Source organism: Aotus nancymaae, unplaced genomic scaffold (assembly GCF_030222135.1).
Source record: "Aotus nancymaae isolate 86718 unplaced genomic scaffold, 86718_ANA_hifiasm-v0.15.2.pri h1tg000006l, whole genome shotgun sequence".
In the NCBI taxonomy this organism is placed as follows: Eukaryota; Metazoa; Chordata; class Mammalia; order Primates; family Aotidae; genus Aotus; species Aotus nancymaae.
In genome coordinates, this window is record NW_026988417.1 from 36,509,675 (window position 1) to 36,537,157 (window position 27,483).

The following is a 27,483-nucleotide window of genomic DNA, read 5'->3' on the forward strand; positions in this document are numbered from 1 at the left end:
CGATTCTAGGCTTTCTCCCTCCAGCCCCGAACTTCCTAACGCATTACACACTGGACCTCCTTGGCATAACAAGCATAAAGAGAAAGTATCAGAGCTGTCCATCTATCTCTTCTCAAGTTCAAATACCTACTCACTTTCCAAGACAATAATTTGAAAATGCATTTGGACCAGTTCCTCATTATTATTTCTCTCTCATCATTCCCTTAAAGCCTTAGGAGAAATGGGAAGAAGAAAGTGGATTAAAAAAAAAAAACCAAAAAATTCTCCTTGGATTTTATTTTAATTGCAGACTTACCATATACATTTACAATATTAATTTCCTTTTTTTCTTTCTTTTCTTTTTTTTTTTTTGATAGAGTCTCACTCTGTTGCCAAGGTTGGAGTGCAGTGGCATGATCTCGGCTCACTGCAACCTCCACCTCCCAAGTTTAAGCAATTCTCCTGCCTCAACCTCCTGAGTAGCTGGGATGACAGGCGCATGCCACCACACCCAGCTAATTTTTGTATTTTTTTAGTAGAGATGGGGTTTCACCATCTGATTAGGCTGGTCTTGAACTCCTGACCTTGAGATCTGCTTGCCTCGACGTCCCAAAGTGCTAGGATTACAGATGTGAGCCACCATGCCCAACCAATATTAATTTCTTTTTTTAATTGGATCATAATTCATCCATGTTCATCAGACTCTCCTGTCTTCTGAAATATACTCCCAAATTACCTACATTCAGGGCTTGGTTATTTGTCCACAAACTCAGTTTACTTTGGGGGCTCTGTACCAGTAGTGTACACGATGGTCTTTGGGAAAAAAAGCAAACCACTCTGAAACCAATCTGCAAAATTTGTTTCAGTAAGACAAGGAGAACAAGGGAGAGGTGAAATGCTCCATCCTACTTCCCAGAGAATGCATCAAGGTGTGCAATGTCCTACTCCTTTACCTGGAAAATGTCTTCTCCATCCAAAGATCAGCTTTCCTCCACGTGAACATGCATGTTTGGTTAGACAGCTCAGAAACTGGCTGCTAAGCCAACCTGCAGAGCATCTGGGAAGGAGGAGAGGGGGAGGCTCCACTTTCTGTTGACAAACACTTGGCTTTGGTTTGCTCACAGGCTCATACATGACTCATAATAAAATCGTGTTCCTTCTCAGCCTCAAAGGTCAGTGAGGGTGGGAAAAACCAACAGTCCAGCAAGCTGGCAAGGAGCCAGAAACCTCCCCCCAGCCAGCCCTGCTTTGCCTGAAGGGCAACCTACTTCAATGTCACCTTTCTGCGGAAACTGCCCTTAGAGGGGCTGAAAGGAATTGGGGGAGTCACCTACTACCTCTCAAGGCCCAAGTCAGGGAACACCCCAAAAGGTGATGGGAAACTAACATCAGTGGAGAAAAGAGGACTTCGCCTCCCAGGTGTTTCTGAACAGTACCCGATGACTCCATGTTAGGAGGAAAAGATGAAACAGCCTGAAGTTAGTACTAAGGCGCCAGTTCTTACCATACTTTTTTCTGCACTGTGCACACGATCGTTTACTGAATAAACATAAATTCCAATCACAAATATTTAAGATTGAACACTCCCCCAGCAAAAGTCACACCACAAACATGGTGAGACCTATTTCAATTTTTCCTTCACTCTTATTCAAATCTGATTCCATAGTAATAGTAAGGATTAATATTTACTGAGTGGCCATATATGCCAAACATCAAGTGCCTCTTTCCTCTAAATTTCACAGAAACCTCATGAGGTGAGGATTATTTTCCTCATTGAAATTAAAATGTCAAATGAATAAAATGAATTAAAAATACATTTAAATGAAATTATACATAACAGAGATTCAGATCTCATGATAAATTTTCCAAGGCCACAGGACAAGAAAGGGCGCCCTACCTGGCAGGTATTCAGTAATAAAGGCAAGGTTTCAAACTAGGTGTGATTATTGCGAAATCTGCACTTACACTAAACCACACCACCTGTTACTAACATGAATCATTCTGCCTCAGAGAGATGGAAAGCATATTATCACTGGTTTCATATTTAAAAATGGTCTCCCTACCCCCAATAAAAAGAGCCCAGGTTACTCACCTATCTTTTCAACCTTTTCCTCTTCGATATCTTGCTCTGCTTCTGTTGTACAACGATAACCTTTCTTCTTAAGCAGGTGGCAAATGAGGACGCCAAAGAGACCCATGATAAAGAACACAGGGACAAGCGCGTACGCGATATATTCTGGGTGTCCATTCCCGGTATTGTTGCTGGGCGACGGGGTCGTCTCTGTTCTGGAGTGCAGTGTGCGGCTGCCCCCATTGTCTACAAAAAGAAACAGGCATGCTGCATTAGATGTCTGTCCAGGGCAAGAAAAACCTAATGACTCTCAGGAAATGTTCACAGTAAATCAGGGTCTGCTCCCAAGACCACAGGCCATGCAGACTGGTGGGTCTGGCTGCACAGGCACACAAACACCCAGGTTTGGGCTCAAACAGTCTGAGTTCAACTCTGCCACTCATGAACCAGGTCCCACGCTGGGTCATTTTTTAAAAAAACCTTTTGAAGCCAGCTTCTTCTTCATTGTGGAATGAATGTACAGGGCTGTAAGTGAAGTGTCCAGCACAGAATACACATGTTAACATTACATGGTATTATAGCACAGTTTTTAGTGATTAAGACCACGGCCTCAGGACACTCAAGTTCAATTCCCAGCTCCATCATTTAGCAGCTGTGTGACAATGGACAAGAACTTAACATCTCGATGCCTTGGTTTCTTATGAAATGGGAATACCAGTATCACCTACCCACCCCTTCTAGGACTGTTGTGGAGATAAAATAAATTATTACATGTAAACTAGCAAGCAGCAGAGCAAATATTCACCCACGTGCCATGCACCATTCTAGGCACTTGTGATGCAAGTGCATCACTGAGCAAAACAGGCAGAGACTACTGTCCTCACGCAGCTTACATTCTAGGAGAATTTAGTAAACTAGCAGATCTAGAGTATGAAGAAGGAAAGGTCAGGGGTAGCATCAAGATCTTGGCCTGGGGTGCAAACATAAAAAAGGAAGTGAATGCACTTGTTTATTTGTTCACTAATCCCAATAAACACTGAATGTGTGCCAGGGATGTGACAAGCACCATACTGAGTGAGAACTGGAGAGAGAGAGAGTGATGAATAACGTAACACAGCCCCTGCCATCTTCAGGCTTGTAGGATGGCATCAGAAATAGCCATTAAACAGGCATACGTGGCAGATCATAACAGATTGTGAGAAATGCAGTGAAAGGAACACACAGGGCACTAGAAGAGAAAAGAACAGTGAGGATCTATTTTATGACTTCAAGAGGGAAGTTGTGAAGCAGGTATCTTTTGGAGAAAAGGAGAAGTTTGCCTTTAGACATGTCAGAGTATCACATGAGTATATATATGAGACGCAGCTTGATATCTTAGCCTGTGGGGGTGCCACATGGACTCCGGAAAGCAGTGAGCCTGGAGCACACAATTATACAATGTGGCCAACTCAGATCACAGGAAGAACACACTGGGCTGGGCGCGGTGGCTCACACCTGTAATCACAGCACTTTGGGAGACTGAGGCGGGCAGATTACTTGAGGTCAGGAGTTCAAGACCAGCCTGGGCAACATGATGAAACCCTGTCTCCACTAAAAATACAAAAATTAGCTGGGCATGGTGGTACACAACTCTGGTCCCAGTTACTTGGGAGGCTGAGGTGAGAGGATCGCTTGAGCCTGGGAGGCAGAGGTTGCAGTGAGCCAAGAGTGTACTACTGTACCACTGCACCACTGCACTTCAGCCTGGGTGACAGAGCAAGACTGTCTCAAAAAAAAATTTAAATTAATAATTATTAAAAAATTAACTTTATATATGTTCCTGTCACACAGTAAGCACTATAAATGTGTTAGCCACAACTATTAATATTTAGAACAGGTGTGGTGGTTCAGGCCTGTAATCCCAGCATTTTGGGAGGCCAAGGCAGGCACATCACTTGAGGCCAGGAGTTCCAGGAAGAACACACCATGTAGCAAAAGAATCAGCAAAGTACCATGTCACAAAAACATGAGGAGAGAAGTCCAAAATGAAGCGGGGAGTCAGGTGGATGAGGACTAAAGAAAACTGCGGAAATTGACTGAAACAAAGCTTCATTATTTGGAATATCCTGACTCCGAAGGGATAAAATGAGGTTTTCTACATCAAGGGAGGTTCACAAACACTGCTCAAGGAACCCAGAAACTGGAAAGCTAGAGACATTTAAATATAAGCTTTCTCAAGAGAATTCTGGTGAGAAAAGAATCTGTATTGTAATTAAGAGTGGCAGGAGGCAGCCAAATGCGTAGGCAGACAGGGGCGGGTCCCCGGTGAAACCTCACCCCAATGCCGAACATAGTTTAAAGCCTGAAGGCCAAGCTACAAGTTAAACCTTGGACCAGATGGAGGACTGGTCTTCCCATTTGGTACGCTTTCCTCACAAACCAATCAGCACGCACTCCCCATTCTGAGTCCACAAAAGGCCCCAGACCCAGCTACCCAGGAAGAACATCAGGTAGGGGAACCATTCCCCCACACCCCACGTTGCCTCTCCACTGAACGCTGTTTTCATCACTCAGTAAAATTCTTCTCCACCCTCCTCACCTTTCAAAGTGTCATGTATCCTCATTCTTCTTGGGTGCACTACAAGAGCTTGGGAACCACCGAAAGCGGGTACAAGCTGTTAACACAGGGGAGCTGGGGCATACCAGGGTGGCCAAGCGAGGCCTGGGCAGGGCGTCGCCAGCATGGAGGTCCCCAGTTTACACAGTGACTGAGAAGAAAACTCCCGCATCATAATGATTATAATGGGGACAAATATCCAGTATGAAATGACCACAATTCATCACAGCAGCAATCAATATCAAACAGAAGCTTTATTCTCAAACCAGAGGCCATAGAACAAAGGGCTACCTCTCTTTCACTTGGAAATATCCATTATCTTTGAACATGAAAGGAAATAATTGGTTTCTTAGGTTTGTAAGAGGTTGCATTCATTACTTTATCAGACAACCTCCAGAATTTGAAAAAGCCTGTGTTTTCTGATTTCTCCCTGGAGAATCAATATAAAAAATAAATCCTTAAATATATGCAATATACCATCTAAATTGGGGTTTAACCTCATGCCTTATTTTCAGTAAAAACCAGAAACATTTATTTAACTCATTGTATGGTCCTAAATCAGTAAGTTTTCTTTATTGATTCCCTTATATAACACATATTCCATGCAAGAATAGGTGAAGTAAGCAGCATGCTGAGATCAAGGACATTTACTCAGAATCACTGTCTGTTTCAGTCTGGGGGTGATAAATTCTTTTGGGGGAGGAGGACAATGGGAAACAAGAATGAAAGCAGAAGGGCACAGAATTGGAGTCAAACACCTCCCACTGAATCAGGTGATTTAGAAGGTGTCTTCATCATGAATTTGACATCAGGTAAACCCTTACAAACACTATGTATCTACAACAGAGCTCTGTGACTTACAGACATGTGTCATTCACTTAATTTCATAATTATTGTGCCATGGAAAAACCAAAGATATGAATCTAACTTAGTGAAACATACGAATTATAGGGAGATGCAATATAGCACTCAGATTAAAAGCTCAGACCTGCCAGAAATAACAGACATGTTATTGTCCATGTACTAGACATGTCACCTTAGGCAAGTAATTTTAACTGTTCTGTACTGTTTCCTCTCTGTAAAAAGGGTCAAAATTAATGTGACTAATCTGTGATAATTTTAAAAATTGGCCGTGTGAAATAAAAATCTAATTCCAGACCCCAATTTACTATGCCAAAAGGAAAAAATTAAGCTGAAAGCTGAATCACTCAAGAAACTGCCTTTCCTTTTGTTCTTAGGCAGATAGGTACTGATAAAAGGTTAAGTATCTGCACAGGCAGCTACTCTATGCTCCCCTTATCTTAGGTAAAGTGCTGATTTACTGACAGAATTGACTATTCCCCTGCCCCCTCCTTTTCCCTTGCAACAGGTGGATTCAGTAATGTGACCATCCATTTTAAGTACTGAAACCCTTAAAACCATCTTTGGAAAATGCCATGAACCACGGATTGTTTCTGTGGATTTGAGATCCTTTTCTCTGGGCATGTCGTTAACCTTGGCAAAATAAACTTCTAAACTAATTGAGACCTGGCTCAGATACTTTTTGGTTTACAGCCCCAAAATTATCTGATACTGCTTCTACTGAGGGGTGAAGTCTGTGCCTTTTTCCCTTACATTTACACTCTTCTCTGTCTGACCAACAGAATTTGCTTGAGTAATGAGTTATCACTTTCTAACCTCAGGCAATAAGAAACTGACAACTTCCAATTCCTGTTTCTTGGGGCACTTGCTCTTGGAACTCAGCCACCAGGCTGTGAGGAAGCTTCAGCTTCCCTGTGGAGAGAAAATAGCAGGCATCAACTTGTCAGCCAGCAATAGCCATAATAAAAGTAGATCCCACAGTCCCAACTGATGCTGCATTGGGTAAAGATGAGCTGTCTCTGATGAAAACTGCCTGAATTGTATGACAGATCCCTAAACAAAAGAAATGAGTGTTGTTTTCAGCCACTAAGCTTTGGGGTTATTTGTTATATAGCAATAGTAACCGGAAGCCTGCTGCATGGTGTAATTGTGAAGATTAAACAATATTAATATGTAAAGCATTCAGAAGAGTGTCTACAAAAAGGTGAGCACTGTATTTTAGTCATAATCATAACAGACCTGCATTATTCAGTAAGATAGCCACTAGCCACATGTAGCTATTTAAATTTAAGCCAAATGAATTTAAATAAAGTTAAAAATTCAGTTCCTCAGTTACGTTAGCCACATCTCAAGTGCCCAGTGGCCATGTGTGGCTAACTGCTACCATACTGGATGGGCCAGATAAAGAACATTCCCACCAACCCAGAAAGTTTTCTTGGACAGCCCTGTTGTGCATTATAAAGAATAGCTAAAAAGAAAAATGCAGAGTGGAGAATATACTGTGATTTACCTTAACAATTCAATGAAGGATAGCTTTTAAATAACAAAATGACTATTCGTAAATAGTGTCTAAAACATTTATAAACTTCAGTAGGTTTAGCTTTCCTTCAATTTACACTAATAATTTGCTGAGAAACACTGTATCCCTCCTTCTCTTTCACCCCTAGCTAAATCATGCCTGAATCACGAATGAATTATTTTGAGTCCAAATAGCAAAGGTTGTTGCATTATTTATAAAAGACAAAAAACAGCAGCACCTGCATCTTTGCAATGAGATTATAAGAACATAGCTAAATCACTGTTTCATTTGATGAAATCATATGCACTATTTAAAGATCTATGAAGTTATTTGTGAAGATATGGGAAAACACTATGATCCAATGTTGAATGTCAAAAGCTGGATTCAAAATCTTACCTGCAGTACGATCCAATTAGTTTAAAAAAAAAAAAGAAAAAAGAAAAATGCATAAAGGTATAAAGCCAAAACCAAAATATGAAGTGATTCTAGATCCTAAAATAATTTTTATTATATCTTTATACTTTTCTGCAACTTTCTAAAATTAATATGTACTACTTTTGTACCAAAATGGCAAATACTAAAAAAAAAAAAAAAATATGTAGACCAGAGGCTGTCAGTCACTAGAGTCACAGACCCCTTTGTGAGGTCTGGTGGAGGCAAGAATTCCTACCTCAAAATTTTGCCTCCCAGTTCTGTGGACCCAAATTAACATAAGGGCAAGTAATGTAATAAGAATGACGCCCAAGTTTTTGCTTGAGCAACAGAGCGGACATTGGTCCCATTTACGGTGATGGAAAATATCTGAAGAAAAAAAAAAGCAAGTTTGCTTGGTGTTATGGGTTGAATTTTGTCACCCTCTCCTAAATTTATATGTTGAATTCCTAACCCCCAATATATCAGAATATATTTGGAGATAGGATCTTTATGTAGGTAGTCTAGTTAAAATGAAGTCATCAGGGTAGACCCTAGTCCCATATGATTGGTGTCCTTCTGAAAAGGGGAAATGTGGAGACAGACACAGAAAGCACTGTATGAAGAAAAAGGCAGAGATCTGGATGATGCCTCTACAAGTCAAGGGACACCAAAGATTGCCAGCAAATCACCAGAAGCTGGGAGAGGCATGAAACAGATTCTCTCACAGCCCTCAGAAGGAAGCAACCTTGCTGACACATTCCTCTTGGACTTCTCTGCTGCTGAAGCCACCCTGTCTGTGGTACTTTGTTAGGCAGCTCTAGCAAACTAACTCACTTGGCATCTCAACGACAACATCATGAGTTCAGTTTTTGAACATGCAGAGCTAGAGGTAAGCAGGGGACATCCAGATGGAAATAGGCATTGAACATCTGGATCTGCTCCACTCAGAAGCTGAGGAAGAACAGTCAGAGCTCCATGCTAGGACAGAGAGGAAGGAGTTTCCAGAAGAGGTCAGATGCTGTAAGAGAGTGCAACTAAAACACGAAGGAAATGCAAAATGGTGCCACTGCTGTGGTAGATAGTATTAAGGCTTCTCAAAAGGTTAAAAATAGAACTACCACGTGATCTAGAAATCCCACTTCTGGGTACATATCCAAAACAAGAATTGAAAGCAGGATCTCAAGAGGATACCAGCACTCCCATGTTCTCTGCAGCATTAGTTACAAAAGCCCAAATGTGGAAACCACCAAAATGCCCATCAACAGACAAAGGTATAAAGAAATTGTGGCACATGAAAATGGAATATTATTCAGCTTTATAAAGAAGAAAATTCGCAAATATAACAACATGGGTAAACCCTGAGGACATTATGCTAAATGAAGTAAGCCAGACACCGAAGGACAAATACTACACAATTCTGTTTATATGAGGTATCTAAAAGAGTCAAACTCATAGAAACCAGAGAGTAAAATGGTGTTTGCCAGGGGCTGCGTGGGCAGGAGGAAATGGATAGTTGCTGATCAACAGGTATAAAATATAAAGTTTCAGTTACATGAGGTGAATAAGTTCTAGAGAACTGACAATAATGTATCATGCACTTAAAAATTTGTTTAGAGAGTAGACCTTATGTTAAGTGTTTTTATCATAATTTTTAAAAAGAGAGAGAGAAGAGAGCGAGAGAGAGAGAAAGAAATAAAGAAAGAGAAAGAAAGGAAGAAAGGAAGGAAGGAAAGGAAGGAAGGAAGGAAGAAAAGAAAGAAAGAAAAAAGGAAGAAAGGAAGAAGGAAAGAAAGAAAGAAAGAGAGAGAGAAAGAGAGAGAAAGAAAGAAACAACCTGCTATGGTTTGAGTATGATCCGTCCCCTAGAAAACACACGTTGAAATTTGGTCCCCAACTTAACAGTGTTGAGCTGTAGTGGGACCTTTAAGAAATGTTGGGGTTCTGGGGACTCCATGCTCATAAAGGGGTTAATGCTGTCCTCACAGAAGTGAGTTAGTTATTATGAGAGGCGGTTAGTTATTGGGAGTGTGGATTGTTATAAAGGCGACTTCAGCTTCCTCGGCCTTTTCTTGCTTCCTCTCTCACCATGTGATTCCTTCCATTTTGTCAGTGATGTCACAAAGCAGCAGGAGGCCCTTACCAGATATGGCTACCCAATCTTGGACTTCCCAGCCTCCAGAATTGTGAGCTAAATAAACCTCTATTCTTTATAAATTACCTAGTCTTGGGTATTCTGTTATAGCAACAGAAAACAAACTAAGACGCAACCCAAGAGAAATCTTTAGAAAGAGGCTTGAGAAGAACTCGGAAAAATCAGGCCACATAGAAATTCCTAAGAACACGTGGGAAACCTTCAGTTTCTAATTTAGGAGCAGCTTGGGATTTTTTAACTTCCCCCTTGTTGGATTTTACTCCCTGTTTCTCTGTAGTTTCTTCAAGTAAACGTTCTTTAAAAATTCTAAAGTAAAACAAAAATGAAATGAAATAAATAGGCGAAAATAAAATAGAAAAACAATCCACAGAAGATCTCGGGTGGCCATGCTGGAGCAGTTTTCCAATGAACTGGTGGGAAGATGCAAGCTGGATTCCTGGGTTCAGAAACAGACACACTGAGTCACTGTGCTCCTTCCAGAAGCCCAGGCTGAGCAAGCAAGGAGGGTAGGGTAATTCACCCTCAGGGTGAAGGGAAGAAATTTATGTTTGGAGTTTATTTTTTTAAGTGGATGAAACCAAACTGTATGTAGACAGGAAGGAGCAAAAGGCAGAGACAGAGAGGGAATATGAAGCAATGGCCTTGAGAAGATTTACACATGAAGGAGAGGAGTTAAATATTGGAATAGAAGAAGAGACACTTTTTCCTGAGGCCTTCCTTTAGAGTGGGTGGAAAAAAGTTAAGGGAACAGATGCCTCTGTTGTCTTTTAACATAAAAAGCAAGGCCTGGTGTGGTGGTTCACGCCTGAAATCCCAGCCTTTTGGGAGGGTAACACAAGATTACAGGTTTTGTGAAACCTCATCTCTCCAAAGAAATCCCCCAAAAATAAAATAGCTGGGAGTGCTTGTGCGCACCCATAGTCCCAGCTACTTGGGTGGCTGAGTTGGAAGGATCAAATGAGGCCAGGAGGTGAAGGCTGCAGTAGCCATGGTTGTGCCACTCTACTGGGGTGTAGGCGGGGGAGTCAGCCTGGGTGACAGAGCAAGACCCTGTCTCACCAAAAAAAAGAAAAAGAAAAAGAAAACATGCAATGGCAATCCAGGGTAAAATGCACCTGCAGTCCCAACTACTGGGGAGGCTTAGGTAGGAGGATTGCTTGAGCCCTGGAGTTCAAAGCCAGCCTAGGGAATAGCCAGGGAGGAAGCAATGACATCTGTTGGTCACTAGGAGGGCGAGGGCAGAAGAGGGGACTTCAGCAGACAGTAGCTCAGCAGAGAGACTGAAGGGAGATGTCAGTGAAAATAATGCACAATGGCATTCAGGACACAGCTGAGATGTGCACCCCAAATCTCCAACTGGATGAGCCCGCTCATGGAGTGCCATGCAGGCTGGAAGCCAGGCAGAATAACAAATCCAGATCAAAATGGAAAGCAGACAGAACTAGAGCAAGGAAGAGAACAGTTTAGGGTGAGATGGTCCCAGAACTGATGATGTCTCATTCACACTAGTTTATTACAGCACGATCAATACTAACAACCACCACCACCACAACTAGGAAGCACTTATGGGCCAACAGTAAGCTAAGCATTGAATCTTCACAGTAAACCTATGAAATGGTTACCAGTATTACCCTCACGTTACAGATGAGGAAACAGAAGCACAGAAAGGTCAGGCATATTTCCAAGGTCAAAGTCGCATGGCTACCAAGCGGCAGTGCCTGGCTTCAAACCAGGCAGTGTGGATACTGCATGCTCAAACAGGCTTTCTCCGACTCTCAGTGTCTGCATATGTAAAACACGACTTGTGAGAGTGCTGCCCATCTACCAATGCCTAAAGAACATTTGAATTCTTTTTCTTTCAACAATATTTCCTCATTTGGCCACTTTTCTGTTAAAATGCTAAATGCTGGCCTGTTCTCTCATATTTCACAACTTGGTTTAGAATATAGGCTCCTCAAACTTCAAAACCATGGATTCCAATTAGCACAGCAGGAAGCAGGATATGTTTTGAAAATGCTCCCACCAAACTCCAAAGCAGCTTTACCAGATGAACAATCGAAAAACTCTACTATTTGCCCTTGATCACCAATCAATCTACCTCTGGACTCACAAATCACAGCTCATCTTATGCAGGCCATAACCTGGGGTCCCTAGAGCCTTGCTGCCTCTCCAAAATCAAGCCCATCACTTCACCTTGAGAATCCTTTGAACACAGCAAGAGTCTCTGAAACAGGAAGGGCTTGGCTCTAGCTGGTAAGTGTGATTCCCTTCTACAGCACCACAAATAAAAAATGTCCAGCACAAAGGTCAGTGTTTGTCAAAATTCTGTGGGTTTTTCCTGGGCCCAGCAAGCTTTGGTAAATTCGCTGTATTCTGAGGACCCACTAGGTATGTGTGTTTTGCCAAGATCCCGTTGAGATTACAGAAGAAAACGTGAGATGAAAAAGATCAAAGCCAGCAGGGAACTGAGGAGGAGGCATGAGGCATGGCTGGAATTCAACCTCAAAAGTCAAAAGCAATTTTCTAGCTTGTTTCCAAGTAATGCTTGTATTTCCAATGGACCCCAATGGTCAGAGGAGGTGAGACAGAATGGCAGGAAAATGGCATTCTTCACACTCAGTGGGCATGGCTTGAGGGTTGCTAACATAATGGGAACGCAATGGTAACAACCAGAGACTCCAGACAGGGCAGCTGTTGTAACCTCTACAGAGCAGCTTTGTGCCTGCCAAGATCAAGATCAAGAATGGCTCTGATAGCAATTCTTCCTCTCCTTACCAGGAAAAGGTGTGCATTCTCAGAAGCTAGGGTTTCCTAGCAAAGTGAACCAACAAACTCTTGATGGGAAAAGGACTTGGCTGATAAGTAGATAACCCACATCAAGGTTAACTGGAAAATAGCTTTTAAGCACACACACACACACACACACACACACTTTTTTTTTTTTTGGTTACCATTCAAATCATAGTATCTGAGAAGGGTCTACTTTTCGGTCTAGATTACCAAGATGGCTAAATGTCTCTAAAGGGTTTTTCTTCATCCACCTTTGCCACCAGCTACCACTTTGACACTAAACAAGTAGTCACTTCACCTCCCTGGGCCTCAGTTTCCTCACCTGAAAAATTAGAAGCAGGAGCTGATATCCTTCATGGTTCTCAAAATTCCACTCTTCCCCAACCTTCTGCCGCCTCATCCATAATTCACTTGGCTGATGCTGCTGGAGATGAAGACACAAGCCCATCCTCTGTGCCCACAAGGCCAAATCCAAACAGCTCTCAAATCCAGTTGTTTCATAACTCCTTTCACAGCAACATCAAATCTGACAAACTCATCTCATAGCAAATCCTGCACCGACCTGATGTGAGGCTATTTACGATCTCCATTCCACTTAGTTGGCTGCAGAAACATTAATGTATTTGATTAGACCCCTGGGGGAAGTCACATAATTTAGAGTTTAGACCACCGGCCCCAAGGATTTCTGACTGTCACACATTGAGAGTAAGGAGATCAGTGAGGGCACTGCACTTGCTCAAGGTCACATGGTTAGAAACTGGTAAGAGCCTGGGACAAAAATCCTGTTTCAGGACAGGATCTGTAACTAGTCCACACACTGCCTCTCAGTCCTCCTTCAGTAGAACTAGGACCTATTAGCCAGGCAGTACCTAGAAGCTTACTGCTAGCGCAAAAAAAACTTTTTTTTGAGACTGGGTCTCGCTCTATGGCCCAGGCTGGAATAAAGTGGCATGATCTCAGCTTACTGCAACCTCCGCCTCCTGGGTTCAAGTGATTCTCCTGCCTCAGCCTCCCAAGTAGCTGGGGCTACAGGTGCATGCTACCACGCCCAGCTAATTTTTTGTATTTTTAGCAGAGACAGGTTTCACCATGTTAGCCAGGATGCTCTCGATCTGACCTCGAGATCTGCCCACCTCAGCCTTCCAAAGTGCTGGAATTAAAACAACCTCTTTTTAATTCTTTTTTTTTTTTTTTTTTTGTGACAGGATCACTCTGTCACCCAGGCTGAAGTACCATGGCACTATCTCAGCTCACTGCAGCCTCCACCTCCCAGGTTCAAGCAATTCTCCTGCCTCAGCGTCCCGAGTAGCTGGGACTACAGGCGTGCACCACATGCCACGCCTGGCTGATTTTTTGTATTTTAGTAGAGACGGGGTTTCACCGTGTTGCCCAGGCTGGTCTCGAACTCCTGAGCTCAGGCAATCTACCTGCCTCAGCCTCCCAAAGTACTAGGATTACAGGCATGAGCCACCACACCCAGCCAAGTTAATTCTTTAAATACTGTTTAAATCAACTGCCCACAGTAATAAAAAGAGAGAAACCAAAGCAAATTCTACAAAATAAAATCATCCCCAAATTATTTCTATTTAGTTACAGAGATAACTAAAGTCAGAGTCCCTAAGACCGTCTACCCACAGTGGCAATCATAAAGACACAGCATTTGCCCAAGCTCAAGAATATGTTGTAAAGACAACAGACGAGCTTAAACGGAATTGGAGAACACTGTAAAAATCAGTACAAAAATAAGTGCTGAACTCTGTAGTGAAACTCGAGGCAGCTACCAGCTTCTAATCAATTCCTAGACAAACAGCTGCTATAGCCCCACCTTTCCTTGACAAGGCATCTGTGACTGGGCAGGGAGGGGACACCCAAGTGGCACCCATCTGCCAAAGTTCACCCACCCACAAAACAAAACCCCACCCAACCTCGACTGCATACAGTCCCTCAATTCTCTTTATTTTGTTAAAATTCCTGAAATGCTACCAGGAGGCATGAACACTGAAGTCTGATTCTGGGTTGCAAAGACCACTCTGGGAACAGATGAAAGCCCAGACATCCCCCAAAAAAGTGCAGAGGTCAGCAGTGCCCAGCTATGAAGCCTTATTTCCAGATGCATTTGGCTAAAAGGTGCCTTGAAAAATTATCATTAGTAATGAAAATCATCACTTTTAATGGGAAAATGCATTTCAACTTACAATCTCATTAATCAAAAGTAATATTTGGGGCATAACCTATCCTTAAGCTGGGGCTTCCTTCTTAAGTACCACGGAGGTTGAGATGGGAAGTAACAAAGACCATCCAGAAAGAAAAAGGACTTTATGCTGAGCCTCAAAAGAATAACTGAATTTGGCTGGACAAAAAGGGACAGACACTCTTGACAGGCAGGAGGCGGGGGCGCTCAGAGCATTCCTGAACCCCAGGCTGCTACCAGAAGAAAGGACTGAAACTTGAGTGATGTCAAATAAAGGAACATCTTTAAAAAAAAAAGATGAAATCTAAATATTTACCATCCCTGGCTTCAATTTAAACTGAAGGGAGAAAAATAACTTCGCAGAGTCAGAGAAAGTCCCTAGCCTTCTCCACAGTCTCAGGTTTACCATTTGAAGTTATTTCTTAAAGCCACAGAAGCAGCTGCAGCCACCCCCATCCCCCCATCTTCCCCACCTCCCACCTCGCCCAAAGCTCTGTCTTGGGAGGAAATTAACTCTAGGATCCCAGTGTCCAGAGAGGCCAAGGACCTCAACTTCTGGACTCTTCCAGAGTATCTCAAACAATGGTTTGCATTCAAGAGACAGCAGAAGGCTCATCTGACCTGGCCTCACCCTGGACTGGAGCAAGGTCAGCTCACCAGTTATTTTACTTTGGGACACAGGCCAGGAAGCCACCAACTGTGCCTCTAAGACAGAAGACTGAAGAGATTCCCACAGACTCTCACTGATGGTGGCACACATCAGTGGAGTCCTCAGAGAGGAGTGTGAGGAAAAGCAATGCCCACAGGGCTCAAAAACTGGGAGGGCTCCCTGCTGACTCTCTCCCCATCTTCTTTTCCTGTTCTCTAGCCCCTCCCTCCCTCTTTCGCTGGCCCTCTTCCTTTTGCTATTTTTGGTGCTGTCCATTTGGGGACTTTTCTAAAGTCTTTATTTACTGATAGCACTGTCTATCTCCTGGGAAGAGGCTCGGTGGCTGCACAACAGAAATGAAGAGAGATGCTGACTAATGGCCCTTTTGAACCTTTAAAATTATACATTATGTACAGTCAAGAAAGAAATGAAATTCTTTAGAAGTCATTTGTTTGAAGTGACTTTAAAGCAACAGGGCTTCAGAAACCTAACATTTGCTTCTGATTATTTCTGAAAGATGGTATGTTTTAACGAATGAGTTGCTACTTTAAAATAATTGTTGGGCCAGGTGTGGTGGCCCACACCTGTAATCCCAACACTCTGGGAGGCTGCAGCAGGCAGATCACAAGGTCAGGAGATCAAGACCATCCTCGCTAACATGGTGAAATCCCATCTCCACCAAAAACATAAAAAATTAGCCAGGCGTGGTGGCACACACCTGTAGTCCTAGCTACTCTGGTGGCTGAAGCAGGAGAACCGCTTGAACCTAGGAGGCGGAGGTTCCAGTGAGCCAAGATCATGCCACTCCATTCCAGCCTAGACGGCAGAGTGAGACTCCATCTCAAATAAATAAATAAATAATTTTAGAAATAAAAATAATTGTTAACCGCAGCATTCACGAGGTGTTTGTGGTATCAGGCACTGTTCTGGAGGCTTCCTGGGCAATCTCATTCTACCCTCACAGCATCTGTAAGGAAGCATCTCTCATTACTCCCATTTACAGATGAGGAAAATGAGGTGCACGGGTTCAGTAACGAGCGTCGGTGTGCAAGGGGGCAGGATCCAACCCAGACAATGCAATCCCAGGGCCCACACTCTTAGTCGTGTTGCTTAACAGTGTCTGTAAGTGGTTTTATCTAGTGACACATGCCTTTAGGTGGCTTTGTTAAATTATCACCAATGAACCACACAGCTGGGCTGCACATCAACATTCACCCCACTCAAAACCCTTAAACACTAAAAAGCTGCCTCTCTCCAATGACCCTATTATGATTAACACTGGAATCCACATGTATCTTCTTCCGGTGTAAAAATCATCTTCATGGTCAAGTGAAGTGGCTCACATCTGTAATCCCAGCACTTTGGGAGCCAAAGCGGGTGGATCACAAGGTCAGGAGATCAAAACCATCCTGGCTAACATGGTGAAACCCTGTCTCCACTGAAAATACAAAAAAAAATTAGCTGGGCATGGTGGCACAAGCCTGTAATCTCAGCTACTAGGGAGGCTGAGGCAGGAGAATCACTTGAACCCTGGAGGTAGAGGATGCAGTGAGCCAAGATTGTGCCACTGCACTCCAGCCTCGGTGACAGAATGAGACTTTGTCTCAAAAAAAAAAAAAAAAATCACCTTCATTAAAAAAAAGATTGAAGGCAGCTGCAGGCAAATGAAACTTGTACTGACTTCATTTTTCTAAAAAGCTTGATAGCACAAAATTGCCCAATATTAATTTTAACTGCAAAAAAACAAAAGATCACTCATGTATAACTACTTCATCTCCCTCTATAACTATGATAAAGGTGAAAGTAAAAGACCTTTTTCTAGCTATTGAAAAGCACCTCATTGACAGATGTATGTGTTCAAATTATTGCTCACAAACTATCATTCAATGGTTGCCACAAACATAATTTGTACCAGCAATGTTAATTACACAGCATCTAAAATGCTATAGAAAAAATATTTAAAAAGGAGAAGAATAAAGAAAATTTTCAATCACACACATGAGATATGGACACATAGTATAAGATATAAAAGTTCCCACCCAAATAACATGCTTTTCAATGCACTTTCACATTCATTCTTTGATTTGAAATCCCTGATCCCAAGAAGTTAGGTAAGATGCTTGATAATATCATCATTCTGTAAATAAATCAGTGGCCTACATGACATCACTGGGTGGAGGCAGAGACACGAGCCAAGCAGAAGAACCAAAGCTGAGGACATTTTCCTCACCCATATGACTACAACAGTGCACCACTCAGACGTACCATGGTCAAAGGTAGGAACGCCAACAGGACACAGAACTCGCCACAAAACCCTGACTGAAGTCATACACCTCTTTCCCCAAGTGGAGGTGAGGAAGTGAAGGTGTCTTGTCTTTGTATTTCTTTTCTTTTTTTTTTTTTGAGATGCAGTCTTGCTCTGTCGCCAGGCTGAAGTGCTGTGGTGCAATATCAGCTCACTGCAATCTCCGTCTCCTGGGTTCAAGTGGTTCTCCTGCCTCAGCCTCCCAAAGAGCTGGTACTACAGGCATGCACCACCATACCCAGCTAATTTTTGTATTTTAAGCTTGGCTCATTTTGTAGACTAGTAGATATGGGGTTTCACCATGTTGGCCAGGATGGTCTCGATCTCTTGACCTTGTCATCCGCCTGCCTTGGCCTCCCAAAATACTGTGATTACAGGCATGAGTCTCCACACCAGAACCGTTGTACCGCTAATCCCTAACACAGTTCCTGCAACACAGTGGGAGTGCCTGAAACATCTGCTCCAGCAGACACCTGAAAGCAAATTCTCTCATTGCAGAAAGACTCCTGGGTAATCAATCAAGTCCCCACATTCACTGTAATTTTATAAGCAGCTTTGTTAAGATCCTACTTGATAGAACAGAATGTCCAGTGTACTTACACCCCATTTGCCAAATACCCACAATTTTTACAAACAAGTAGATTTTTTTCAGAGCTAGAATACACCTCACAGCTTCACACCCTTGTTGGGTAAGACGTTTCTGAAAGATGTAAATATACCAGCATGCTCCTGGGTTCATCGAAATCCACAGAAGGTTCTAGTTTGCAAAGACTCAAAAGAAGGCTACAAAGAGCAGCACATTCCTAAACCCAGCTGGGAGAACTTGCTCTCAACTGGATTTTCACAGGACTCCAATCCATCCCCAACTGCCAGATCCATAAGTTGGGATGCTAAAATCCCAACTTACACAACCTCACCAAAGGCTACTGACCAATTTCCACATGGCTGCGATTCCTAACAGATCTGTTCATGTACATTCCTTGCAGAAGGCCAAGCAAGAACTAGGTTAGAAACTATTTAAACTATGGGAGGAAGACTAAGTAGCAAGGGCCAGAACAAAACCATCAAGTAGGAGGAAACACGCCATCTCAGCCTGTCTCCAGCAGCAACAGGAAGAGCTGGGGTCAAGAGGGTGCTCCTTTAGGAATCAGTGAATTCCCTGGAGCTCACAGACAGGGAGCTGGTGCAGGAGACCAATCCTTGGGGAGCTAGATCCCTGGTTTCTGGGCACAACTAGCACCTGCCAGGGTTGGGAGTCCAGCCAAGTCATTTCTACCCTGTAGAATAGGACACAAACTAATGACATGGAAAAAAAAAAAAAAAAACAGGTGGAGCTGAGCCGGCTGCAGTAAAGCAAGGGTGTCAGAAAGGAAGACTGGCCCAGCACCCAACCAGGCAGAGGGAGAAAGGGAGATGGTTGATGCTCCCGTGGAGTGTTAGGGGTTTATGATTTCCATATCCAGGGCCTCTAGGATGCTCAACTGCTTTACCACCAGTTGCTAACAGCAACTAACATTTACTGGAATTCTTACTTACGTGATCTTTTCTTATCTCAACTCTGAGATAGGTGTTATTATTAAAACCATCTTAGAAATGGAAAAGTCACTCATCTGGGGAGTGGCTGAGCCAAGATTTGAACCAAGGTCTGTGGCAGGCAGGGCCCCAACTCTGCAGTAAGGCTACTCCTTAGGAAGCATGGAAGCAAAAGCAGAAACTGACTTTTTCTTAGCTGCACTGTGTTCAATTGTTTCCTAGCTGTGAGGCCCTACATAATGTCAGTTAGCATCTCTGTGCCTCAGTTTCCTCATCCATAAAATAATAATGGTTTCTGAGCCTTATGTGAGACTAACTAGGGTTTATCCAAGTGCCTAATACAGAGTTAAGTACTTGATACATGCTAGCCATTATTGCTGTAATTATTATTATCTGTGGTAATAAGAGCAAAGCAGTTGGTATCCTCACCAAGCTCACAGCTCAGCTGGGGATACAAAATCAAACATCCAGAAAAGGACAAGGAATCACATGAGCCGCACTGGAAGGGTAGTGTTAAACATGGGGTGCAGAAAAGATAAGCCCTGGGGGTGAGCGAGCAGCGACCAATACAGCTCTGCTCAGGTGGCACCTGAGGCCGGTCAGGCACCCACATCACATGCAAGCCAGTGTTTCTCTTCCTTCCAGGAACAGGAAGCAGATAATGACTAAATAAAGAACTACGAAAGTCCTAAACAGAGGGTTTTCCAATTAGTCACAGGTTAAGTCGGGCAATGTTCCTGCAAGACAGGCACATGGGCTGGCTTCTGAGAACATGGGAACTGGAAAAGGAAGGTGAGTAAATGTGGAGCTCCAAGGATCTGTCCCGGCTGAAGTCCTCTAATGGGAAGTTCCCGCTACTGCTGTTAGAGAAACAGCAAAGTACAGGAGAGAGTAGGAGAGAAAATAAAGGTCACTTCAGAAAAGGCAAACAAAGGAAAGATTAAACAGAAATAATCAGGAAAACCCTAGGCATAGGGAAGTTGATGTTAAGGAGGAGAAAGGAATGTAAAAGTCATTAGCATGAAATCCAAGTAAGAACTCTGAAAACCAGTAGTAACCGGTGAGACACATAGGAGAAAATACTATTAAAAAGAAAAAAATACTATTAATAATAGTAACATATTGGCCAGGTGCAGTGGCTCACACCTGTAATCCCAGCTCTTTGGGAGGCCGAGGTGGGTGGATCACAAGATCAGGAGTTTGAGACCAGCCTGACCAACATGGAGAAACCCCATCTCTACTAAAAATAAAAAACTAGCCGGGCACGGTGGTGCATGCCTGTAATCCCAGCTACTCAGAAGGTGAGGCAGGAGAATCTCTTGAACCCGGGAGGTGGAGGTTGCAGTGAGCTAAGATCATGCCACTGCACTCCAGCCTGGGCAACAAGAGCAAAACTCCATCTCAAATAATAATAATAATAATAGTCACATACAATTACTATTTCCGCACTTTTTAGATATTACTTCATTTAATCCTTATAATAACTCTATGGGGTAGGTTCTATTATTTTCAACCTCATTTAGAGACGTAAAACTACAGAACAGAGAGGTTAAGTAACCTACACCAGGTCACACAGATAGCAAGTATCAAAGGTGACCTTAATCCAGGCAGCCTGGCTCCAGAACTCCACACTCTGCTGCACTGCTGCTGAAATGTGAGAGTTCACAGTTTCAACATTCAGTAAAATTCCATGGAATGGGATTCTCCATAGCTCAACTCTATTACAGATACTACGGTGTTCACATAGCAGAGTTAGAATCTAAGGTAGAAAATCTACAGATAATCATTATCCACCTAACCCAACAATAAATCTAGAATGACAAAATGGCTTTTCCTAGTGAGTTAGTTATTAGGAAGAGAAGATGCATTTAAAAGTTACATTCTTTCCAAGCCAATTTATCTCTTTTTTTTTTTTTTTGTATCAAGAGCTAATTGTTACAAAGTAATTCTGCTGCCATTTATAAGAAACAAAATTAAAATGCTCCCTGATCTATATATAACAGTGATGAAACTTTTGGTTACTTCTCAGAAATCCTAGACTTCCTTTTGACTCTTAAAACAATAGAAACACTTTGTATGAAGGGATCAGATTTCTCATCACCCACTTTTTCCAAAATTATCTCAACTGTGAATGAAAAATATTAAGTGAAAAATAAAACAAATACAAAGCAGTATTTATAGGTAAAATGATCCCAGTTTTTATAAGAAAAAAAAGACATCAAAACGTTATCAAAGTGGTAAGATTATAAATCATTTTTGTTTTCTTTTTAGTGTTTTGTGTCTTAGTATTCCCCACATTTTCTTTTATTTTAATTCAGCACAGTACAATCAAAAAATGTTTTTTAAAAAAAGGAGGAGGAAGGCCAGGGACGTAGCTCACACCTGTAATCCCAGCACTTTGGGAGGTGGGTGGATCACGAAGTCAGGAGATCAAGACCATCCCGGCCAACATGGTGAAACCCCGTCTCTACTAAAAATACAAAAATTAGCTGGGTGTGGTGGCGCGTGCCCATAATGCCAGCTACTTGGGAGGCTGAGACATGAGAATCGCTTGAACCCAGGAGGTGGAGGTTGCAGTGAGCTGAGATCACGCCACTGCACTCCAGCCTGGCGACAGAGCAAGACTCCATCAAAAAAAATTGAGAGGAGTGTGCATAGAAAAAAAGAAATCTGTTAAAAAATACCTCCAAAGTATAATTAACATTTATGTTTTCTTGCTGGAACTCTGGGGTTTTGTTTTGTTTTTTTCTCTTTTTCTACTTTTGCAGTTCTAAAATGTCGTGATCAGAATCAACAGTTTCTTTTTTTAACTGTAACAGTCAATAAGGAGCCATCATTACTATAAGGATGAACCGTATGAAATTGTCACTGTAATGTCAGAGTAACATTAATATTATAGAGAGTGGTAAACCAGGACACTGGAAATCCCTTAGTAAAGAGACTACTAAAACTACAATCCACAATATTGACATTTTAGATACTTCCACTGACTGTAGGCAGAGACAGTGCTATGAAATCTTTGGTCTGAACACAGAAAACAGAGTCAAAGAAAACCACATAGTAGTATAACTTCTACTTTATTACACTATAAAACACAATGTAAACACATAAATAGTAAGGAACAGCCTGATAATTTTTTTTCCCACTAAATCTTTTAAAAACACCTTTGAGCCTATATCTAAATAGTAAACTATACAATTTCAGAGAGATTATTCCAGCCACAATGTTTTAATATTATAAGTTGTTTTTTCTCAATAGGAAAGACGTGACTGTTTCATTTTTCCAAACCCAGTTCTCCAACACCACTGGATGTCCCAGAATTCATTAAACTCTGACACCACCTAGCATCAGTACAGACTCCACAGGTCAAATGCTCAGTCCCACAAGACTGACCCCACTTCAGATGCCAGCCACAAATGGAGTCCCCAGGCTAACTGCACTTCAGCCTAGGGACTACAAAGTGGGGGCTTTCCATGACCCCTCCTCAAGAAGTCTGGCAATTTGCTAGCATTGTCAGAGGCATTCGAACCAGTGCGACTCCATCTTGAATAGGGGCTGGGTAAAATGAGGCTGAGACCTACTGAGCTGCATTCCCCAGGAGGTTAGGCATTCTAAGTCACAGGATGAGATAGGAGGTCAGCACAAGATAAAGGTCACAAAGACCTTGCTGATAAAAGGATGTGGTAAGGAAGTCAGTGAAAACCCACCAAAATCAAGATGGTGATGAAAGTGACCTCTGGTCATCCTCACTGCTCATTATATGCTACTTATAATACATTGGCATACTAAGAAACACTCCCAACAGCACCATGACATTTTACAGATGCCATGGCAACACTGGGAAGTTACCCTATATGGTCTAAAAAAAAAAAGTAGGAAGCCTCAGTTCTGAGAATTGCCCACCCCTTTCCTGGAAAACTCATGAATAAGCCACCCCTTGTTCAGCATATAATCAAGAAATAACCATAAAAATAGCCAACCAGCAGCCCTGGGGGCTGCTCTACCTATGGAGTAGCCATTCTTCAATCCTTTACTTTCCAATAAACTTGATTTCACTTTACTCTATGGACTTGCCCGGAAGTCTTCCTTGCACAAGGTCCAAGAACCCTCTTTTGGGGTCTAGATTAGGACTCTTTCTGGTAACAATGACTCACAGAATTCAGAAAATCCCTATACTTATGATTACAGTTTTATTATGAAGCATACAACTCAGCTACAGCCAAATGGTAGAGATGCATAGGGCAAGGTATGGTTGGGGTACAGGAGGAAAAACAGAACTTCCAAGTCCTCTCCAGGCATGCCATCCTCCCAACACATTCATATGTCACCAACCCAGAAGCTCCTAGCCCCCTTGCTGCAGAGTTGTAACCAAGTTTTTATTACACAGGTTTGATTGGTGAAATTATTGGCTGTTGCTGAGTGAACCCAATCTCCAGCCTCTTTCCTGCCCCAGAGATCAGGGAGTGCAGCCAAAAGTTCTAACCCTGTAATCACATGGTTGGTTCCTCCAGCAACAAGCCCCCATCCCAAAGCTATCTGGGGGCCCACCAAGAGTCCACGGATCACCTCATTAGCACAAACTCAGGTACGATCTAAAGGAGCTCACTGTGAATAACAAAAAATGTTCCTATCACTCAAGAAATCCCAAGTGTTATTTTTAGGAATCCTAGGAATCAGGAACAAGATCAAATATATTATTTTTATTATAGCACATCGACTCAAAATCAAGTCTTTACTCACTAATATATGAAGATGCAGCACTGAACCGGTGTGGAAAAGATCAACCTTCTCAATCACAAGTTTGTGGAGGCAACACATCAATCAACATACGGTTCAAGCAAAAGAATTCTCCTTCCCTCCTTCAAGTTTTCTCCCATTCCTATCCCTCCTATTTACCCAGGAAATAAGATTCACCATATCTACTTAGTTTGTGTAACTACTGTTTCCAGAATATGTAGGCATTAGATGTATACTGAATTACTTTGAAGCTGGTTAGTTTTCCTCCCCCAAAATCTATTTCATCACATAAGAAATTAAGGGACTGAGAAAAGTCACCAGAAGTGACAGAGATGGAGCCCTCAGCCAAGCAGGATTTACATATCATCCCAGTGCTGATATGCATGATTTATTTAGAGACTGTCTTAACACTGATAGCCCTCCAGACTGGGAAAGAGAAGTAAACAAGGACAGAACCCACCATAGGGCTAAAAAATAAAAATATACCGACATTCTTCAAAAAAATAAATGTTTAATGCTTCGATAGTCTGGGCCGGGTGTGGTGGCTCACGCCTGTAATCCTAGCACTTTGAGAGGATCGCTTGAGCTCAGAAGTTCAAGAATTCAATAGTGAAGCTGATTTATATAATTTTAGGGTATTTAATTTAAGAAAAATACGTAATTAGTGAGTTTTAACCATTAATGAACACTTCTTGACTTTCACACCACCAAGCCATCAAGACAATATACTTTTTTTTTTTTTTTTTGAGACAGGGTCTTACTCGGTAGCCCAGGCTGGAGTGCAGTGGCACTATCACAGCTCACTGCAGCCTTGAATTTTTGGGTTTAAGTGATCCTCCTGCCGCACAACCTCCTGAGTAGCTGGGACAACAGGCACATGCCACCATGCCCAGTTAATTTTTTGGTCTATATTTGTGGAGACAGGGTCTTGCTATGGTTTTCTGGCTGGTCCTGAACTCCTGGCCTCAAGCGATCCTCCTGCCTCAACATCCCAAAGTGCTAGGGTCACAGGTGTGAGCCACCACACTAGGACAAAACCATATACTTAGCACTTACTTCATGATTCTCATTTCTCAGCACTCCCTAAACTTTGAAAAATTGTTTCTATCTGCAAATCATATGGATTGCATTAAATCTATTCTGCTGCATAGATCATATTTGTGTTACTTACAAAGGACTGTATTATTTGTTTGATGGCTCATGCTCTGCCTCCCTACCACCTACATATCTGCAGATAAGGAAATGGGAACAGCAATCTCAACTGCCCTGCTGACAGCACAGGGCCTTCAGCTCAGCCTCTGGGGCTCTTCTATCACATGGCAATGCCTGGGGGCGTCTTCTTGTCCTCTGTCCTCCATGACTATACAGTAAAGTGCAGTTTCAGGAGCTCTGTTGCCTAGCCTTGATCTCCCCTCTGCAGCCTCATCTCATGTGACTTCCACTGAGAAGCCTCTGCCACACCCAGTCTGCACTAACTTCTCTATTCCTACCTCCATGCCTTTGCACACAGGCTGTTTCCTTTGCTCAGCACACCATTCCATATGCTCCCTTTTTCCACTGAAAATGCCAAGTTTCAGGCTATGAATGAAGTCTTTTTCATCCCCCTTATCAGAAGGAAAGTCTCCCTCCTTTGATCCCACACAGCATTTGTCTGTAGTTCTCTGATTGCACCAAACACATTCTCTACTTTACTATAATGATTTGTATTCATAGCTCATCTCCCCCTTCTCAATCACAAGTTTGTGGAGAACAAAAGTGAAGTTTGTTATTCATTTTACATACCTACACAGCACCTAATGATATCTCAAATAAGAAAAACCTCATTTTTAAATTAACTGCATACTGTAAAGAATATCTACAGTTTTATCTGCAATGACTATTAACAAGCGCTGAGCTGACAATCACACATGTGAAATGAGTTTCACCTTCAAAACCCAGTTTCTTGGCTCCATCGCATAGCTTTAAACAATGTCCAATGCTTCCCTTTTTATTTTGGTGGTTGTTCTGTTTTGCCTTTCATAGAGGGGAAGACGGATGGAAAGAACAGAGGAAGCAGTAAAAGCATTCAGGCCACACAAGCATATAGCACAAACTTGCAAAGAAAAATGAAGGAATGCCTGCTCATTAGCCATCTGCCACTTCACCAATGCCAGGAAATTCCGGGCTGCTGTTTTTTATAAAGTGGATAATTCACATGATTGTGTTGGGGACTTCCAGCTATGAAGAACTGTTAGAACATTTGAAAATTCGTGTTCCCAAGTTATATTGTGATACAAAATCCTGGTGAATTCTTCAAACTTCCACCTCTTACAGGAATCTGAGAAAACCAGATTCTGTTTACACCTATGCATGGGGAAGGAAGGCTTGGCAGATTACTGGTATCTAATGGAATTCTTTTCAGTTTTTAACCCTACCTGTCTTGTCAACGTGTTATGTACCGGCTCTTCATAAGTCTTCAGCCACTCAGCTAAACCCATCTAGCCACTCGAAGATTGCTAATGGAATAATTGTCTAATGTGTGTCTTTTCAGGAAATTAAAATTGATATTTCCTTACTGTCTCCCTCACGCCAAAATTTTATAAAAATCATTTCTAAACCTAATGACATGTAAATTGAATTACCCCCTCCAAATATTTACTCTAAAAGCAAGTGGACAATTTCTGTAGAATTCCTAAGATAATCATTTCCTGCTAAAAACAGAATCTATTTTCAATTTATAAGATGCCTTTGTATCTTCTTGAAGAAGATGGACCTATAGTGAAAAAGCTCAAAAACAAATTAAATAAAACTTTCCTTCTAGTGATGCTGGCACAGAATACCTGCAATTTCACATAATGCAAAGAGCATCTGAGAACAATGAACATATACCTCATGCTGACTTCCCCTTCTCTAACTTGAGCAAGAAATTCCCCTTCTCTTCATCTTGGTTATTCCCTGTAAGTCTCAGTTTCCTGATCTCCACAGAACAGAGAATAATATGCAACCTGCTCCTCACAGTAGTTGCAAGAATTAAATTTTATCAGGCAATCAAATATTGTGTACACATCTCACATGCTCAGCTGGCTCCAGAAGCTCTAGTTAGACAAAACAAACATGGTGGAAACAACAGCACATAACTGACAGCTGAATAACGTGGAAAGGATACAACGTGTATACATAGACTTGTGGACAGTATATTCACAGGAGGCAATAAAGGAAGTGAGAATACCTAGGAAATGTTTCCTGGCAGTGCTGTCGTTGATCTCAGTCAGCATGAAGGATGGGCAGAGGACAGGATACATACAGCCCCAAGAAGAGGGGAGGGAATTCTACCTAGTCTTGTCTCCTTCACTCTGCTGCTCACAGTTCATACTGTGCCAGCATCTGGAAATGTGACAGGAAAAGCAAGTCTCCAGACTCTTCCCAGTCCTATGGACTCAGCACTCTCAGGTGGGGCTTAGGGATCTGTTTCAACCAGCCCTCCAGCTAGAATCCTGAACACCCAAGTTTGGGAACCACTGCTGTTGCTTTGCTTGATCCTACCTCCTCTCTTCGGTGACCACTAGTTCTTCCTATCTAACCAACTCCTGCACTTTTGCAGGTGTAAATTTCACTTTCATTTCCTCCAGAGAGCATGACCAACCTGCACTGGAGTCTAGTTTCTCCATGTATGTCCCATCCCCAGCCCCAGGTTAGGTACTCTGGCC

At 42.3% G+C, this 27,483-nt stretch overlaps 1 protein-coding gene across 2 annotated transcripts in view; it reads right to left on the reverse strand.

Annotated features, from left to right (window-relative positions):
• Positions 1–27,483, reverse strand: part of RELL1 (RELT like 1) — a 74,993-nt gene that overhangs the window by 37,750 nt on the left and 9,760 nt on the right. Inside the window, exons 1-2 of one of the 2 annotated variants that reach the window (XM_012474981.3) lie at positions 27,006–27,139; positions 2,072–2,296 (exon numbers count right to left, since the gene is read on the reverse strand). In XM_012474981.3, coding sequence (XP_012330404.1) covers positions 2,072–2,296; positions 27,006–27,078 — 298 coding nt within the window. In that variant the 5' untranslated portion in view covers positions 27,079–27,139. Of the gene's footprint in view, positions 1–2,071; positions 2,297–27,005; positions 27,140–27,483 lie in introns of those variants that run through there. The other variant, XM_012474980.2, reaches the window with a different exon arrangement.